A 19,694-nucleotide genomic window follows, 5' to 3' on the forward strand; every position below is an offset into this window, starting at 1 on the left:
GCATGCTCCTGATGAGGTGGCGGATGGTCTCCTGAGGGATCTCCTCCCAGACCTGGACTAAAGCATCCGCCAACTCCTGGACAGTCTGTGGTGCAACGTCGTGTTGGTGGATGGAGCGAGACATGATGTCCCAGATGTGCCCAATTGGATTCAGGTCTGAGGAACGGGCGTGCCAGTCCATAGCATCAATGCCTTCCTCTTGCAGGAACTGCTGACACACTCCAGCCACATGAGGTCTAGTATTGTCTTGCATTAGGAGGAACCCAGGGCCAAACGCACCTGCATATGGTCTCACAAGGGGTCTGAGGATCTCATCTCGGTACCTAATGGCAGTCAGGCTATCTCTGGCGAGCACATGGAGGGCTGTGCGGCCCCCCAAAGAAATGCCACCCCACACCATAACTGACCCACCACCAAACCGGTCATGCTGGAGGATGTTACAGGCAGCAGAACGTTCTCCACGGCGTCTCCAGACTGTCACATCTGTCACATGTGCTCAGTGTGAACCTGCTTTCATCTGTGAAGAGCACAGGGCGCCAGTGGCGAATTTGCCAATCTTGGTGTTCTCTGGCAAATGCCAAACGTCCTGCACGGTATTGGGCTGTAAGCACAACCCCCACCTGTGGACGTCGGGCCCTCATACCACCCTCATGGAGTCTGTTTCTGACCGTTTGAGCAGACACATGTACATTTGTGGCCTGCTGGAGGTCATTTTGCAGGGCTCTGGCAGTGCTCCTCCTGCTCCTCCTTGCACAAAGGCGGAGGTAGCGGTCCTGCTGCTGGGTTGTTGCCCTCCTACGGCCTCCTCCACGTCTCCTGATGTACTGGCCTGTCTCCTGGTAGTGCCTCCATGCTCTGGACACTACGCTGACAGACACAGCAAACCTTCTTGACACAGCTCGCATTGATGTGCCGTCCTGGATAAGCTGCACTACCTGAGCCACTTGTGTGGGTTGTAGACTCCGTCTCATGCTACCACTAGAGTGAAAGCACCGGCAGCATTCAAAAGTGACCAAAACATCAGCCAGGAAGCATAGGAACTGAGAAGTGGTCTGTGGTCGCCACCTGCAGAACCACTCCTTTATTGGGGGTGTCTTGCTAATTGCCTATAATTTCCACCTGTTGTCTATTCCATTTGCACAACAACATGTGAAATGTATTGTCAATCAGTGTTGCTTCCTAAATGGACAGTTTGATTTCACAGAAGTGTGATTGACTTGGAGTTACATTGTGTTGTTTAAGTGTTCCCTTTATTTTTTTGAGGTGTGTGTGTGTGTGTGTGTGTGTGTGTGTTTAAACTATCTATCTATCTATCTTTACACACACACAATAATTAGTAAAGATCTGGTACCAGGGTTTAGTGCCTCAGAGTGCTCAAAGATACTTTAAAAGGTGGATCCCTTCCCTTCAACACAATAAAAGAAACAAGAACACTGCTCAATCCCAAATAAACTTAAGGTCCTGTGTTCCAGAATCCGTTCCAAGCTTTACTGACGCCTGACCTGAGGTGCAGCGCGTGAATGGAAACGGTGGCTGACCTGTGGCTGTCCCAATAAAACACAGCTCGACAGTTTATTTTGTGAAAACAAACTAAATGGTGCTCTTTCATTTAAAACGGGACCACTCGAACTATTAACTCCTCTCACTTTTACCACAACCAATGGCAACTCACGACCATGGCAATGCGCTCTGTCTGTCGACAGGATTTGTACGTACAAATCCCTCACTGTGATTAAGTAAATGTTTGTCATATTTAGTACTTTTATTTTCACTGGTGAGCGAGTTACACAACTTTACACTGCTTGAAACCACTAATTAGCAAACGTCGATAGCTTGTAGTTTTCAATAGTCTTCCCTCACTCGCGTTGCACAGTTCCCTAGCAACCGCTCAGTCTCCCAAATATGTCCCACATGCAACAATACCAGTACATACTTAAGGAATAAGGCATGAGGGAGTGTGGTATATGGCCAATATACCATGGCCAAGGGCTGTTCTTATGTATGACGCAATGCAGAGTGCCTGGATACAGACCTTAGCCGTGGTATATTGGCCACCTACCATAAACCCCCGCGGTGCCTTATTGCTATTATAAACTGGTGACCAATGTAATTAGAGCAGTAAAAACAAATGTTTTGTCATACCCGCGGTATGCAGTCTGATATACCACGGCTGTCAGCCAATCGGCATTCAGGGCTCAACCCACCCAGTTTATAATAAGTTATACAGTCTGTGCTAAAAAAACAACTAAGTAACCAGGGGGTTTACAGCTGCATTCCAGATCCCCACACCATACAGTACCTCTGGCACTCTGAGTTCTCCCTCTTCTCCCCTCCTCTGGGATCATGGGGATCAGTCACTGTGTGACACATACAGAGCAGCCTTAAAACATCGTCTTAGCCACGCGCCCCCGTCTTCTGGCCAGTTGGACCCCAGCCAGCCAGAGTGGGATCCCTCAGCTGACACTGTTAACATGGGCCGGGACTGGATCAGCTCGAGATCACAAAAGGATCAGTGCCATTTGGGTTCAGAGATTTATAGATCCTCTCTAGAGAGAGGATAAATCCCTTGACCTGGAAATTATATTTTTGTAACAGAGGGGCTTTGGTGTAAGGGGATTGCAGCCCTGTCACTTTATTTTTGGCAGTACTTGAGCTATGACTCACAGAGGGATGTGTGGGTTAGACCCATAATGAAGTGGTATTGACAGAGATGCAACGTGCTCACAGTAAGTATACACCACCTGGAAGCCTCAGGAAGGTGTGTTGCTGGAGCCCCTCTGATAGTTTCCTGCTCATCACACAAACTAGTGTTTGTGTGCTGACGTGTGCATCTCTATGCACATGCTCCCGTGTCCTCTCCACTTGGAGATGTAGTTTCTTAGAGGCCTGTAACATGATACTCCTGTTTGCCGCTCACTCCCTAGAGCAAGCCTGCCAGACGATGCCCAGACCCCAGCTCCAAAGCATGCAAACATTTAAAAACGATATGTTGCTTATGCTTTTATCTATCAAATGTATTGCACAACTAGCTACGTTTTTAAAAAAAAAATTTATTTTATCACGTTATACATTTATTTGGGGATTCCACCCTGTAATTTGCCTGATGACACGTGATTGGAGAAGGAGTCTCATTTCATACAAGGGCATTTGTCTACATTCCCTCTTCTCGGTTACCTTTGACCTTTTTCGAAAGGAGGACGGAGGAGAGAGAACCCAACAGTTGAGCAAATCTGATTAAGAAAAGGCCAAGGTATTCTAAGGAGAAAGAAGGATAGGTGCTTTAACCTGTTGAGTGTAGGGGGTAGTGTTTGGATGAAAAACGTACCCAAATGAAACGGCCTATTTCTCAGGCCCAGAATCTAGAATATGCATATAATTGTCAGATTAGGATAGAAAATACTAACATTTCCAAAACTGTCAAAATATTGTCTGTGAGTATAACAGAACTGATATTGCAGGCGAAAACCTGAGGAAAATCCAACCCGGACGTGCTGTTTTTCCTGAAAGCTCTCTGTTCCATTGCCTGCCTTCGCTCCATTTAAAGGGATATCAACCAGATTCCTTTTCCTATGGCTTCCCCATGGTGTGAACAGTCTTTAGACCTAGTTTCAGGCTTTTATTTTGAAAAATGAGCGAGAAAGATCACATCGCGTCATTGTATGGCTGGGTGCCAGCAGCGTTTTGCATGCGCAACAGCTTGGAGCAGACATTTTCTCTCTTTCCTATTGAAGAAGCTACAGTTCCGGTTGAAATATTATTGTTTATATATTGTAAAAACAACCTGAGGATTGATTATAAAAAAACGTTTGACATGTTTCTATATGAACTTTACGGACGCTATTTGGAATTTTCGTCTGCCTGGTTGTGATCGCTCAAGCCTGTGGATTTCTGAAAACGCGCCAATCAAATGGAGGTATTTTGGATATAAAAATCATCTTTATGGAACAAAAGGAACATTTATTGTGTAACTGGGAGTCTCGTGAGTGCAAACATCCGAAGATCATCAAAGGTAAGCGATTCATTTTATTGCTTTTCTGACTTTCGTGACCGATCTACTTGGCTGCTAGCTGTTTAATGTTTTGTCTACTGAGAGAGATGTCCTTACATAAACGCTTGGTATGCTTTCGCCGAAAAGCTTTTTTGAAATCTGACACGCCAGGTGGATTAACAACAAACTAAGCTGTGTTTTGCTATATTGCACTTGTGATTTCATGAAAATTAAAACATTTTAGTAATTTAATTTGAATTTTGCACTCTGCAATTCAGCGGATGTTGAAGAAAATGATCCCACTAACGGGATGGGTGCATCAAGAAGTTAATGGAGCCAAGTACAACTTTGAGACGGGTTTAGAGAACTGAGATTTGACCTCTTCTCAAGGGACCGACGACAGTTAGTCTGACCAGACAATCGATGCTCAGACAATTAGGAGGGGTAGTAAGGAAGGCTTGGTCCTAATGATTCCGGTTAATGTTATGTTTGCATATGATGATTATAAATGTGCGTGAGTATTGGTGCAAGTATGCTATGATAAATTACTTTAGACGTCTCACTTGTACAGCTTGTAATGTCATTTAGGCAATACATTTTTTGTAAGTCTGTTTAAAAGTCAGGTTTGTATATGTCTCTGAGTTCCATTAAGTATGTTTGCTTTCCATTGTTTTACAGAAGTGGCCACAGGAAACCTTCTAGACTTGGCAGAGGGGGCGAACATGGCACTGGTCCACTCGGGGACAAAGGAGAGCGAGCTGGACCCCTTCATGGTGCGCAACCACTCCACAGAGAACAACAATACTGTATGGGTAAGAGAATGGGGGCTAGAATAGTACTACTGGAACTGCACAGGCTTGATAAGAGGGGCAATGCTTTATGGATGACAACCAAAGGCTTTGCGAGCATATGTTTTGCTACAACTAGCTGTATGGGTTAGATAAAATGGATGGAACAGCAACAGTATACTGTACGGGTAAGATGGAAACAATACAGTATTGGCAATAGCTCCTAGCATACACGCTTTATTCAAAGGCAGGGTATTTATAATAGAGCAATGTTTCTCAACCCTGGTCCTCCAGTACCCCCAACAGTACACCGTTTAGTTTCATCCCTGTACAAACACACCTCATTGAGACCTTGAGGATTAGTTGACAAGTTGAATCAAGTGTGCTTGTCCAGAGTTGCAATAAAAATGTGTACAGTAAGGGGGGTACTGGAGGACCAGGGTTGGGAAACACTGTACTAGAGTATATGTATGGGTTGAGTTAAGCTCAGGACAATGGTGCATTGAAAAGAACAATACTTGTCAGATGGTCCCCATAACAGGGGAGGGTGTCAGGTTGTTACTCTGCAATTATGTACTTATTTGGATAGAGGTGTGTGTGTGTTAACTTTAGCTGCTCATAACTCTACCTTTTTTAAATCTACTGTAAAACCATAAGAGCCGTTTGATGCCATTATCTATATTGGAGATCACTTCCTGCAGTGTACCTACTGTAAACCTTTTCTAAATGTTTTTAACAGTATTTAAATTACTTTGACATTGTCTTTCACTGACCTTGTCTGTTTTTTTTCTGGTAGGAGCTTGAGGATGGTCTGGATGAAGCTTTCTCAAGGTGGGTGATGTTACTGTACCTCGTCCAGTCCCCCTCTGCAGTACCCCACCACACACACACACACACACACACACACACACACACACACACACACACTGCTCTGGAAATAGCCGGTGGTTAGGGCTCGTCTCATAAATGCTGCCACTCCCTCCTCCTGGCTCGTTGCGCTTATATCTTAGAAACAGACTGTGTTTTCAGTTTACTGGCGTCAACACCACACTTAGTCGTCATCTGCTTTCTCAGCCTCTCTTTCTTTTGGCCCCCACATGCAGTGATTTAACAAGTACGTTTTCAAGTTGGGATAGATTGACTCTGGCAGACAAGAATGGTTGTGGTTGAGGGATAAATACTGCTGGTTTTCGGTCACACAACTAGCAGGTTCAAGGTTGACTGGACATGTCCTTCAGTGTATTCCTTGTGCTTTTGCACAGACTGGGATTACTCAAGGGCTCATTTTAAGCTAACCCAACTCATGCAGAGCTCAAAAGACGCCATTTTGTTTCAATCAACCCTGATGGGGTTTTGAGGCCTATCTGTGGAGTTTGGGGAGCTGAATCACAATTCCCAATATATTTATCTGTTTTCTAATGTCTACCACAAAGTAAGAGTCTAATTCCAGTCTTGTCAGTGCTTTAATTTCCCCCAGGACTCTTTTAATTTTCTCAGTTGAAACTGACAGTGGCCTCCTCTGTTTGTCTGTCTGGAGGTAGGGACAGTTTGCTTCATAGACTGGTAATCAAGCCATCTAACGCTGTTATCAGATAATTATTTGTCTGCGCACACAGTAATTACTCACTAAGCTGTTAATATCTGCTGCGGTGTCTGTTGCTGTGATTAACGAGGGGACTCTGGAGAAGTGATTGTCTTAATTGAGGGAAATTTAGGAAGTTCAAGCCTTTGAGGAGGCAGAGGATCTGGTGCAAGCCTTTGAGGAGGCAGAGTGTCTGGTGCAAGCCTTTGAGGAGGCAGAGGGTCTGGTGCAAGCCTTTGAGGAGGCAGAGGGTCTGGTGCAAGCCTTTGAGGAGGCAGAGGGTCTGGTGTAAGCCTTTGAGGAGGCGTTGAGCCAATGGTGAAACGAAGTGTCATATGGACTGACCTTGACGATCTGCTGATGTCAGTACTTGTAGACTCACTACTTTTTTTTCTTTTTTTAGTTCCATGTCTGTTGCTGATATATGCGTATGGAGAGTTTTTCATTACTTAGGCTGCCACTTCAAAGTCTCTGTCACTGGACTCAAACAAGCTGGCTCTTTTAGTATGCATTTTCTAAGAAGACCCAGTGATGACAGAAAAATGAGATTCTGTCCGTGAGACCTTAGTCTTCCTCAAGACTGGGCTGTTTGTCCACACGTAGGGAGTTTATAATCGGGTATATTTTGTTGTTGCTAATGCTTGTTCTTTCCTTTCTTTTCTTAGGGAATGGGGTGGAGTGAGGGCAGACTTTCCCTCTGTGTTTGAGGAAGAGCTTTCAGTAAAAGGCAGTTAATTGGCAGTAGGGCTTCGGTTCCTCCAAATATGCTGTGGGTGGTAGAATGGGGTAGCAGAAGTCTGGAAGTCAAAGGACGCATGTAATGTAGACAGTGGTTTTCCTCCTTCAGGACTTCTTGTGAATCCAAGAACAGTTTGTGTCAATCCTCCATCCTTGTATGTTAGCGTTTTACTAGTTCTAAAACCTATACAGTGTTGACATTTCTTACCTTTATTCTCTGCGTGAGTGATTTTAAGTTCAGCCTTATGGTCACGTAAACCTCTCCCTGTACATCCCTTTAAACAATGGTATGTAGCAAAGTTGAGCCCAGGGCTTTTTCTCAATACTGATACTGACCTTGGACTGATGAGCCATGGCTCTAAATCAAGGGATTACAGTGACACCTTCCGGCGTAAAAGGTTACTGCAAACTTTGGGCATGGGTGGACATCCTCTGCAGTTCCTCACTATGACTATAGGGGACATGATTTTCTAATCTTTTAGTACTGGTATGAGGTTCTAACAGCTGTCTGACATTTTACATTTCCTTTGCACCCCTCAGCCGCAGTCTGGATAGCTTTGAATCATACTCAGGTAATGATGTCATCCATTGGATGTGCCGTGTCCCCCCCCCCTCCCATTACATCCCCCAGTCACCACCACTACATTCACCACTCTCATCCAAACTGTGACCCCCTCTGTCACTCTCTTGTCCTCACCGCACCCAGCCCATCTGTCTGAGCGTGGATGTGTACATTACTGCTACGATGTAGTTGCATATCTCGATGTAGGGGTATTCTGTTACCACAGCTCGGAACCCTGTCCTATTGATTTTCCCTATTGACGATGCTGAGGTAACGAAGGGCTCAAACGGAGAAGTACCCATATGATTTAAGTTTGGACTAGAGGATCCTACTTAAAACCAGCAAAGTGCACAGAGGCTGGGAAGGCTGTGCTGTGTATGCAAGGCAGGGTTCTATGCTAACGTGTTTATATGTTATTTATTCTCATTTTGTCCATGCCTCGGATTTGTGTTCTTCTTTCTAATCATCAGCCATTTCACCGTTGTTGCCACATCACTAAATGAGTGATGACATGGTGAGCCAAGTGGTTACTGTGGTAGCAGTGAAGTGTTGAAAGTGTCTGGCGTGTGTTGAAACATTGTCATGTGTCAGGTCTGAGAGCTGTAGTCGTGTGAAGAGATTGTCTTACTTAGATGACCATACCTCACTGTTTGATTATTTCACACAACATGCCTCTACTGTTTAGTTCTGGATACTGTAACATGAGACCAACACAGTATTTGTAGTTCCACTTACTTAAATTTGACACATTTGTGTATAGTATATTTAATGTCATGTTCAACAATGTTTGCTTGTAGCCAATACACTCATTTGACAATTTTAAATTGTACTACTGCACAAAGCTTTTCAATGTTAATGCAACGACATCTCCATTCATTTCAATGTATTGAGTGTTCACATCCCATCTGTTATATGGTGTCTTTTGCCTGATTAATGTGATAAGTGAAATGTCTTTCCTTCTCCCGTCTAGACTCGCTGAGTCTCGCAATAACCCCCAGGTCCTGGACATTGGGGTAAACCCTCAGGACTTCAACACCGAAGAGTGCCTGTCCCCAACTAACTGGGACAAAACGGACGCAGACAACACCGAGAAAGACGATATGTTTGGGTTCTAAGGGTGGAGCCACTGCGGACTCAAGGCATTGAGGAAGGGAGAGAAAGATAGAGGGATTTGAGTGAAAGCAGTAGAGGCAGTGACTGGGATGTCTGTGAAATAGTAGTGCCATGGAGTTTGTACCTGATTCTCCCTGAAAGTCCACTCAGTGGCGCCATCTTGAGGGATGTGACTGTTTGTGCATCTAGCTGACCAACCAGGTGAGACCTTCCTGAGCAGAGAGCCTCCAGAACTCATACCAAAGCAATGTAACCAATTGTTTCTTTTAATTAAATGTTAAACATGCAGCCATCTGGTGTTAAATTCAACTGTGCATTAATTTTTTATTTTTCTATTTGCCCACTGTATATGTATCTACTGGTATGTTTGAACTGTGTGTGTACACAATTTAAGTATGTATCTACAAGCTGATAGAGCTATATTTTATCATTTTTTGAGCATTTGGTGAAGGCGCAGTTAAGCATTTAGAGGCAGAAAATGGATAAAACAGGTTAAACCTATGGTCAGTGTTTGATGTGGAGTCAGGGCTAATGCCATGGTTATGTTCCCTATGTTAATGTACCTGTGGATGGAGGGGAATCTTCACAGGTGATGGATTGAAAGCCACCAGCTGAACTCCAGCCCTGATGCCAAATATAAGAATAATGAGTGCGGGTGACTCATCTGTGCTCTAATAATTGGGCAAACAGGCTTGATCAAAATTGACTTGCATATATAATGTGTGAGGTGTGTGTGTGTGTGTGTGTGTGTGTGTGTGTATGGATTCATCTTTTATTCTATTGCTAGATCTATTTTTGCACTCTACTCATCCCTCTCCAAAGCACATACTTTCATGTTGGGGATTGTTATAACATCAAACTCTTACATATACCACTGTAATGTTGTCTATGACCTTGTTTGTGCTAATAAAGATTTGATAGTTTACTCATCAGTTTGGGTATGAGGATTTGAGGTCGTCTCAGTGTTAATGTCTGACATTTTTCTTAGTTTGAAATGTATTTAAATAATTTCCGGGTTTATGTTACTCCTATTGAATACTCCTATTGAATTCAATAAAATGTATATCAATGTGAGGCTGTTTTAATAATCTACTGTACATGTACACACACCGCACCAGTTACAAATATTACAGCTCAGCTTTCTCTCATAGGCCACCTGTGGTTACATTCAAGTAACTCATGAGTCATAACATTGGCATTAAACATGTTATTTGTGGGTAAAACAATTGGCCAACGCCATATTAAACAAATTCGATGGTATCCAAATGAAATATTTTTGGTGCATTTTTCAAATTTACCTGATATCCATAATGTGATTGAACTCATTGTCCTTTCTTGAGCATGCACCTGCTACGCCCCAAAAGTTATTTTTGGGCCGTGCAGTGGCTAATTTGACAAAAGTGGTGAGATGGCTAGCTATCTTTGACACCGTTCAGCTAGTTATTTAAAAAAATATCAACCCATACAACCAACTATTAAACTTTTGCGTTAGATCGATAAACATGTTTCTGAGGGGAGGGTGAGGCGAAGTGCTTACCCGGTAGCTAACCATCTTGAACATTTCACTTTTCCCCCAACTTGGAAACTGTAAATGATGCCAACTAGCTAAGGTAATTTTTTGAAGCAGGGTCACCTCTTTCAATAACAGTGAATAAGATGTAAAATGTTAGTGTGAGAGCTATGCATGATGTGATGAATGCATTTTCCAGCTGTAGTTTTCGACCTCGCTACTCTAGTACCTAAGGGATGGATCGAAATTTACAGAATCGGTACATGGGGGAGGGTCATGCTTTTCATTTCTGTCAAGGGGAGGGTTTCGTATTTTTTAAATGTAGTCCAGGGAAGGGTCACGTAATTGATGTAATTTCAATATTACTGTGTTTTAGAATGAGTTGCGTATTAGGCAATATACCTGTGTGTCCAATGCAGCCCCTCATCTCTGGTTCTCTGCTGTGCATGCAATATCAAATGCATCTATAGGCTATTTAGTGTGGTCTCAATCAAATGATCCATAGGCTATGAGTTGCATGCTTGGAGAAGCACAGAGTAAAGTTGTATTTCTAAGATAGCTGCTGGGATGGGGAAAATAAAACCAGGCTGCATCACACACGCCAATGGATATTCCAACCCTAAGCCTGTTTTGATCTTGCTGATCCAAAAATGTTTTTGCGCTGCCTAACCAGTGTAGTGCTACACTGGCAGGTCAGGAGAAGAGTCAAATAATTGTTCTGAAAATAATTTTTGATTAGGCCTAGTCCAAAAATATGCCATATCTCGCACATGGACTAGTTTATGTTCTGCTCAGTGTGAGAAGGAGAGGGCGAAGATGAGGTCAAAGAGGTCAAATTTGATAGCTTGCTACTACTATAATTCATTTGAATAAAAACCGTTTTTTGCCATTATGTATTTATCAGAGTTATTGACCTCACAATAAGCCAGATTCTAGTTACTTGCATTGTGGTGCTGAAACTTGAACCAGCAGTCGCGGCACAATCAATCGAAAATGGACAGCTCATGGTGCTGAAAGTAGCCTAATTAATTTCAACCATCTTCATTTAGACTTTAATAAAAACGAGGGCTTTGTTTTGGAGCCTATTTCCTCCTTTTTAAGAAATATGAGCTAGGCCTACCTTTTTGACAGATGAAATTAAGCTATAGGCTGCTATATACATAGATTTGTCGGCAAATTCCTCCACTCACCGTGCACTCTTTAAATAACCTACCTCCATGTCAGTGAAGGGCTGTTAAGTTAAAATCAAAACTCAATCTGTAGAAGATGTTTAAACCCAGACAGCTTTTAGGGAAACACTTGTGACCTTCTCTCATTTGGTTAAGCCAAGGAAGAAGAGTAGCCAGTAGTTAAAGCTTAAATATTTCTACGTTGGTAGGCCTACTGTCTGGGCTGGAAAGGTAGGTCTAATTTTTTAAAGTACCATGCTCAGATTCCTATTGATGTCTCAGATTTAATTATTTGTAAACAGGGACAGTTATGTTACAAACAAGACACACTGATTTGGCATTGGAGAAATATAAGATGAACACAGGCCTATCTCTCGGTCTATTCTTAGCCTGTAATTTCAGTAATTTGTCTGGTACTAAAAACTATTCTGCTAATATGTAAAATTACTTAGAATTGCATTAAATGTTTTATAAAAAGGCTATTTCTTCTCAGATCAGCAAATACTGATGATAGGTTAATGTAACGCTTCTACTGTAAAGGAGATCTTTCCACCCCTATTCTTGTTCAAGGTGATCTGTGAACCTGCACAACCTTCTGGCCCGCAGCCCTGTGCGCTATCAACATTTCTGCATTGCCATGTAATGCTTTTTATTTTATATTATTTCACCTTTATTTAACCAGGTAGGCTAGTTGAGAACAAGTTCTCATTTACAACTGCGACCTGGCCAAGATAAAGCAAAGCAGTGCAACAAAAACAACAACACAGGGTTACACATAAACAACTGTACAGTCAATAACACAAAATAAAAGAAAAATAGAAAGATCTATGTACAGTGTGTGCAAATGTAGAAGAGTAGGGAGGTAGGCAATAAATAGGCCATAGAGATGAAATAATTACAATTTAGCATAATACTAGAGTGATAGATGTGCAGATGATGATGTGCAAGTAGAGATACTGGGGTGTAAAAGAGCAAGAGGGTAAGTAATAATATGGGGATGAGGTAGTCTAGGGTGTGCTATTTACAGATTGTCTGTATACAGGTACAGTAAGCTGCTCTGACAGATGATGCTTAAAGTTAGAGAGGGAGATATAAGACTCCAGCTTCAGAGATTTTTGCAATTTGTTCCAGTCATCGGCAGCTGAGAACTGGAAGGAAAGGCGGCCAAAGTAAGTGTTGGCTTTGGGGATGACCAGTGAAATATACCTGCTGGAGCGCGTGCTACGGGTCAGTGTTGTTATGGTGACCAGTGAGCTGAGATAAGGAGGGGCTTTACCTAGCAAAGACTTATAGATGACCTGGAGCCAGTGGGTTTGGTGATGGATATGTAGTGAGGGCCAGCCAACAAGAGCATACAGGTTGCAGTGGTGGGTAGTATATGGGGCTTTGGTGATAAAACGGATGGCACTGTGATAGACTACATCCAGTTTCCTGAGTAGAGTGTTGGGGGATGACATCGTTGTTTGTAAATGACATCGCCGAAGTCAAGGATCGGTAAGATAGTCAGTTTTACGAGGGTAAGTTTGGCGGCATGAATGAAGGAGGCTTTGTTGCGAAATAGAAAACCGATTCGAGATTTAATTTTGGATTGGAGATGTTTAATGTGAGTCTGGAAGGAGAATTTACAGTCTAACCCAACACCTAGGTATTTGTAGTTGTCCACATATTTTAGGTCAGAACCATCCAGAGTAGTGATGCTAGTCGGGCAGGAGGGTGCGGGCAGTAATCGGTTGAAGAGCATGCACTTAGTTATACTAGCATTCAAAAGCAGTTGGAGGCCATGGAAGGAGTGTTGTATGGCATTGAAGCTCGTCTGGAGGTTTGTTAGCACAGTGTCCAAAGAAGGGCCAGATGTATACAGAATGGTGTCATCTGCGTAGAGGTGGATCAGAGAATCACCAGCAGCAAGAGTGACATCATTGATATACAGTGGTCTCCAAAATTACTGGCACCCCTGACTGGCAATGCACAAACAATACTTAAAAAAATATAAACAATATAATTATAGAGATAAACTCAAAGTACCAACATGTGAAAAAGACTGTAGTTTATTAATGTTTGAATTGAACCCAACAAAATCATTTATTGATTTAATTAAAAATCAATGTCCTCCAAATCAAGGTTTCACAATAAAAATAACATATGCAAATAACATCTACCAAAACATCTACCAAAATTAAACCAGGAATTAAATTCCACTTATTTAAGTTTATCGAAGTGTTAATGAACTATATTAAGCCATTACATTACTTCCTTTGTCACTAGGGTAAAAAATGAGGTAACACACATGCAATCTCCCACTGTCATCCAACACCATGAAGAAAACAAAATAACTAGCAGTTCAAAAGAGACAGATGGTCATAGACCTTCATAAATCTGGTAATGGCTACAAGAAGATCCACAGACGATTGAATATACCACTGAGCACTGTCAGGGCAATTATTAAAATATTCAAAAGATATGGAACAGTTGAAAACCTCACGGGTAGAGGACGCAAATGCATTTTGCCACACAGGATAGGGAGGAGAATCGTGAGATAAGCAACAAAATCCCCAATAATCACTGTGAAAGAATTGCAGGCCTTGATGGCGTCTTGGGGTCAGCAGGTTTAAAAAAGCACCATCAGACGCCACCTCCATAACCACAGGCTCGTTGGAAGGGTTGCCAGAAGAAAGCCCTTAATGACCCCAAGACACAGACGCAAGCGCTTGGAGTTTGCCAAACGTTATTTAAATTATGATTGGAAGAAGGTGCTCTGGTCAGATGACACCAACATTGAACGTTTTGGTCAGATACAGCATCTGCATGTTTGGCGTCGAAACAGAGATGCATACAAGGAGAGGCACCTCATACTCACGGTGAAATATGGTGGTGGGTCAGTGATGTTTTGGGGCTGTTTTAATGCCAGAGGTCCAGAGGCACTGGTTAAGATTGATGGCATAATGAATTCCACTAAGTACCAGGCAATTTTGGCTGACAATCTGGTTGCCTCTGCCAAAAGGCTGGGACTTGGCCGTATGTGGACTTTCCAACAAGACAATGACCCAAAACATACCTCAAGATCCACACAGAAATGGTTCTGTGACAACAAAATCAATGTTCTGCCATGGTCATCTCAGTCGCCGGAACTCAATCCAATCGAAAACCTGTGGGCTGAGTTGAAGAGGGTAGTTGATAATGTCATGACGTTGCCCTCTTTTGGTACCGCAAGCACTACCCACCCCTCCCTCTGCACCAGTCCTTTTCTATGCACCATCCCCCTATCTCTCTGTCTCCTACAACCAGGCTACTGTGGTCAGAGAGGTCGTAAATTCCTGGAGGAGATTATCTCCTCATGGCCACAGTATAGAGAGAGAGTGAGTTTTCATAGAGAGAACAAAGGAATTTCTTCCACCTCACAGAACTTGAGGTCCGAACAACATTCATGTTCTGGAGAAGGTATAAAAGATCGGTGAAGAATCCCGCAACGAACTGGTCCGTTTGGTACCATTTTGTGAAACTCATGGGAGACAATATGGCCACATTACCATAACGCTGTTTATACAATAGCCTGAGATGTGAGGCTTACATCTAATTGTTGTATAAGATGAATGAGTGAGGATGATACTGTTTGTGAAATTGTGTAATGTGATTTTGGACTGTTTAATGAAGGCAACTCCAATTCCCTTTGGAGCTGAACTAAATCAGAGGACCGCCCATGAGCACAGTTATTGTCTGGCGTTCTGGGACAGGCCCTTTTCTGCTCTTCCGAATAAAACCCCCACCCGGGTTTTCTATCACCAGACCGAGTTTACCTCAATTACGAGATGGCTAAAGGTTGCAGACCAACTTACCTCGATAACGAGAGGGCCAAGGTTTGAGACGAGACCAGTACCTCTATCATAGAGGGAAATAAGGTTTGCGTTGAGGGCTTAATCTTTTAACCATACGACGTGGTTAAACTCTTAGACTATCGATACCGACAGAATAAGAACAAGTCTTTGATATTAATTACTAGTCTGCAGCTAGGAATTCGGTATCATTGAACGCGAAGACCGACAACCGCCGAAACATCTATTCTATAACGACATAAATGAATGTCACTCTGAACTAACCATTCTAACCACGACAGAGAGAGAGAGGACAAACTCTCCAACAGAAACTAACTTTTCAACAGAAATCCCGACGACACACTGAGCGTAGATAACCAACAATTTACTACGTTTGGAATGAGACTAACGTGAGGTAAATGATAATTCATTAGTCAGAAGACTAAGTGATCAGATATTAAAATATCTGAACGTTATATTAGGAAAATGATAACTTTATAATCTGAATATTTTCCTTGGTGCACCGACATCCTAGTTACAGTTACATGATTAATCAGTTTAATCGCGTAATGATAATTACAGAGTTATTTGATAAATAAGTCTTCAGTTTTAATGATGCCAAAGACACGACAATAAGCGCAAACCTAAGAATGTGAAGGATCTTGAAAGGATCTGCATAGAGGAATGGTCCAAAATCCCTCCAAATGTGTTCCTTAACCTTGTCAAACATTACAGGAAAAGACCATGCTGTTATCCTTGCCAGAGATGGTGGCACTAAGTACTAAATGAGGAGTGCCAATAATTATGAAACCTTGATTTTGGTGAAATGTATTTTGTAGTAAATAATTGTATGGTTTTGGTGCGTTCCATTGAAACATTAATAAAGTACCATATTTCTCAAATGTTGGTATTTTGAGTTTCTCTCTATAATTATATTGTTTGTGCATTGCCAGTCAGGGGTGCCAGTAATTTTGGAGCCCACTGTATACAGAGAAAAGTGTCGGCCCGAGAATTGAACCTTGTGGCACCCCCAGAGACTGCCAGAGGTCTGGACAACAGGCCCTCCGATTTGACACACTGAACTCTATCTGAGAAGTAGTTGGTGAACCAGGCAAGGCAGTAATTTGAGAAGCCAAGGCTATTGAATCTGCCGATAAGAATGTGGTGATTGACAGAGTTGAAAGCCTTGGCCAGTTCGATGAAGACGGCTGCACAGCTGAGCTCGGAAACCAGATTGCATAGTGGAGAAGGTACGTTGGGATTCGAAATGGTCGGTGATCTGTTGATTAACTTGACTTTTGAAGATTTTAGAAAGGCAGAGCAGGATGGATATACAGTGGGGCAAAAAGTATTTAGTCAGCCACCAATTGTGCAAGTTCTCCCACTTAAAAATATGAGAGAGGCCTGTAATTTTCATCATAGATACACTTCAACTATGACAGACAAAATGAGAAAAAAAAATATCCAGAAAATCACATTGTAGGATTTTTAATGAATTTATTTGCAAATTATGGTGGAAAATAAGTATTTGGTCAATAACAAAAGTTTATCTCAATACTTTGTTATATACCCTTTGTTGGCAATGACAGAGGTCAAGCGTTTTCTGTAGGTCTTCACAAGGTTATCACACACTGTTGCTGGTATTTTGGCACATTCCTCTATGCAGATCTCCTCTAGAGCAGTGATGTTTTGGGGCTGTTGCTGGGCAACACGGACTTTCAACTCCCTCCAAAGAGTTTCTATGGGGTTGAGATCTGGAGACTGGCTAGGCCACTCCAGGACCTTCGTTGCCTGGGCGGTGTGTTTGGGATCATTGTCATGTTGAAAGACCCAGCCACGTTTCATCCCTTGCTGATGGAAGGAGGTTTTCACTCAAAATCTCACGATACATGGCCTCATTCATTCTTTCCTTTACACTAATCAGTCGTCCTGGTCTCTTTGCAGAAAAACAGCCCCAAAGCATGATGTTTCCACCCCCATGCTTCACAGTAGGTATGGTGTTCTTTGGATGCAACTCAGCATTCTTTGTCCTCCAAACACAACAAGTTGAGTTTTTACCAAAAAGTTATATTTTGGTTTCATCTGACCATATGACATTCTCCCAATCTTCTTCTGGATCATCCAAATGCTCTCCAGCAAACTTCAGACGGGCCTGGACATGTACTGGCTTAAGCAGGGGGACACGTCTGGCACTGCAGGATTTGAGTCCCTGGCGGCGTAGTGTGTTACTGATGGTAAGCTTTGTTACTTTGGTCCCAGCTCTCTGCAGGTCATTCACTAGGTCCCCCCGTGTGGTTCTGGGATTTTTGCTCACCGTTCTTGTGATCATTTTGACCCCACGGGGTGAGATCTTGCGTGGAGCCCCAGATCGTGGGAGATTATCAGTGGTCTTGTATGTCTTCGATTTCCTAATAATTGCTCCCACAGTTGATTTCTTCAAACTAAGCTGCTTACCTATTGCAGATTCAGTCTTCCCAGCCTGGTGAAGGTCTACAATTTGTTTCTGGTGTCCTTTGACAGCTCTTTGGTCTTGGCCATAGTGGAGTTTGTAGTGTGACTGTTTTGAGGTTGTGGACAGGTGTCTTTTATACTGATAACAAGTTCAAACAGATGCCATTAATACAGGTAACGAGTGGAGGACAGAGGAGCCTCTTAAAGAAGAAGTTACAGGTCTGTGAGAGCCAGAAATCTTGCTTGTTTGTAGGTGACCAAATACTTATTTTCCACCATAATTTGCAAATAAATTCATTAAATTTAATTAATTCATTTTTTTCTCATTTTGTCTGTCATAGTTGAAGTGTACCTATGATGAAAATTACAGGCCTCTCTCATCTTTCTTTGTAAGTGGGAGAACTTGCACAATTGGTGGCTGACTAAATATTTTTTTGCCCCACTGTAGGTCTATAACAGTTTGGGTCTAGAATGTCTCCCCCTTTGAAGAGGGGGGTGACCGCGGCAGCTTTCCAATCTTTGGGGATCTCAGACGATACGAAAGAGAGGTTGAATAGGCTAGTAACAGGATTAAGAACCGTTTCTAAAATCACATTTATTTATAAAGCCCTTTTTACATCAGTTGATGACACAAAGGGCTGTACAGAAACCCAGCCTAAAACCCCAAACAATGCAGATGTAGAAGCACAGGGGCTAGAAAAAAACTCCCTAGAAAGGCAGGAACCTAGGAAGAAACCTAGAGAGGAACCAGGCTCTGAGGGGTGGCCAGTCCTCTTCTGGCTGTGCTGGGTGGAGATTAAAACAGAACATGGCCAAGATGTTCAAACATTCATAGATGACCAGCAGGGTCAGATAATAAAAACGGCATATCAAAGGCTGTCTGTCCATGAGGTCTGTCCATGAAGTGAGGGTAAACAGTAAGGATGTTCTGTGCTATCCACTATGTTTTAATTATTATTTGGGGTATAGGCGAGGGTCACTTTTTTTTTCCAAGAGTTTAAGGAGGGTTTAGGTAAAATATATTTTTGCTAAAGAGAGGTACGATTTTCTCCATGTAACCCTTATTATAAATAACGTTCACTCCCTGACGTTAGTAAAAACAATATAGCTAATTGTCATTTTGTGATTCTTAAGGTTAGCCAACTCAAATATCTAGGGCTAAAGTTACTGCCTTTAAGGAAGTAAAATGTTCAGCCTGCTGTATAGACCCTATGGATTGTGTTTAGGAGCATTTTTAACTCTCCATGGTTAAAGTAGGAACAAAAATATATACGAGTGTGCTACATTTACTATCATCATACAATGCCTTCGGGAAGTATTCAGACCCCTTGACTTTTTCCACATTTTCTTACATTACAGCCTTATTCTAAAATGGATTAAACCGTTTTTTCCCCCTCATCAATCTACACACAATACCCCATTATGACAAAGGGGAAAAAAACGTTTAGACATTTTTGCTAATTTATTGAAAATAAAAACTGAAATATCACATTTACATAAGTATTCAGACCCTTTACTCAGTACTTTGTTTTAGCACCTTTGGCTGTGATTACATCCTCGAGTCTTCTTGGGTATGACGCTACAAGCTTGGCACACCTGTATTTGGGGAGTTTCTCCCATTCTTCTCTGCAGATCCTTTCAAGCTCTGTCAGGTTGGATTGGGAGTGTTGCTGCACAACTATGTTCATGTCTCTCCAGAGTTGTTTCATCGGGTTCAAGTTCAGGGACATTCAGAGACTTGTCCCGAAACCACTCCTGTGTTGTCTTGGCTGTGTGCTTAGGATCGTTGTCCTGTTGGAAGGTGAACCTTCGTCCCAGTCTGAGGTCCTGAGTGCTCTGGAGCAGGTTTTCAACAAGGATCTCTCTGTACTTCGCTCCGTTCATCTTCACCTCGATCCTGACTAGTCTCCCAGTCCCTGGCTCTGAAAAACATCCCCACAGCATGATGCTGCCACCTCCATTGCGTCACCGTAGGGATGGTGCC

General features: G+C 42.5%; 1 protein-coding gene across 8 annotated transcripts in view; it reads left to right on the forward strand.

Annotated features, from left to right (window-relative positions):
* The window catches only part of LOC110505442 (low density lipoprotein receptor adapter protein 1-B), a 54,675-nt gene extending 44,830 nt beyond the window's left edge, over positions 1 to 9,845 (forward strand). For 3 of the 8 annotated variants that reach the window (XM_021584652.2, XM_021584654.2, XM_021584656.2), the window contains exons 7-9: positions 4,667 to 4,800; positions 5,573 to 5,607; positions 8,629 to 9,845. In XM_021584652.2, coding sequence (XP_021440327.2) covers positions 4,667 to 4,800; positions 5,573 to 5,607; positions 8,629 to 8,773 — 314 coding nt within the window. In that variant the 3' untranslated portion in view covers positions 8,774 to 9,845. Of the gene's footprint in view, positions 1 to 4,666; positions 4,801 to 5,572; positions 5,608 to 7,636; positions 7,669 to 8,628 lie in introns of all 8 variants that reach the window. The other 5 variants (XM_021584655.2, XM_021584660.2, XM_021584653.2 and 2 more) reach the window with 3 other exon arrangements.
* The last annotated feature ends 9,849 nt before the right edge of the window (positions 9,846 to 19,694 follow it).

The sequence above is a fragment of the Oncorhynchus mykiss genome, chromosome 25 (genome assembly GCF_013265735.2).
Source record: "Oncorhynchus mykiss isolate Arlee chromosome 25, USDA_OmykA_1.1, whole genome shotgun sequence".
Lineage (NCBI taxonomy): Eukaryota > Metazoa > Chordata > Actinopteri > Salmoniformes > Salmonidae > Oncorhynchus > Oncorhynchus mykiss.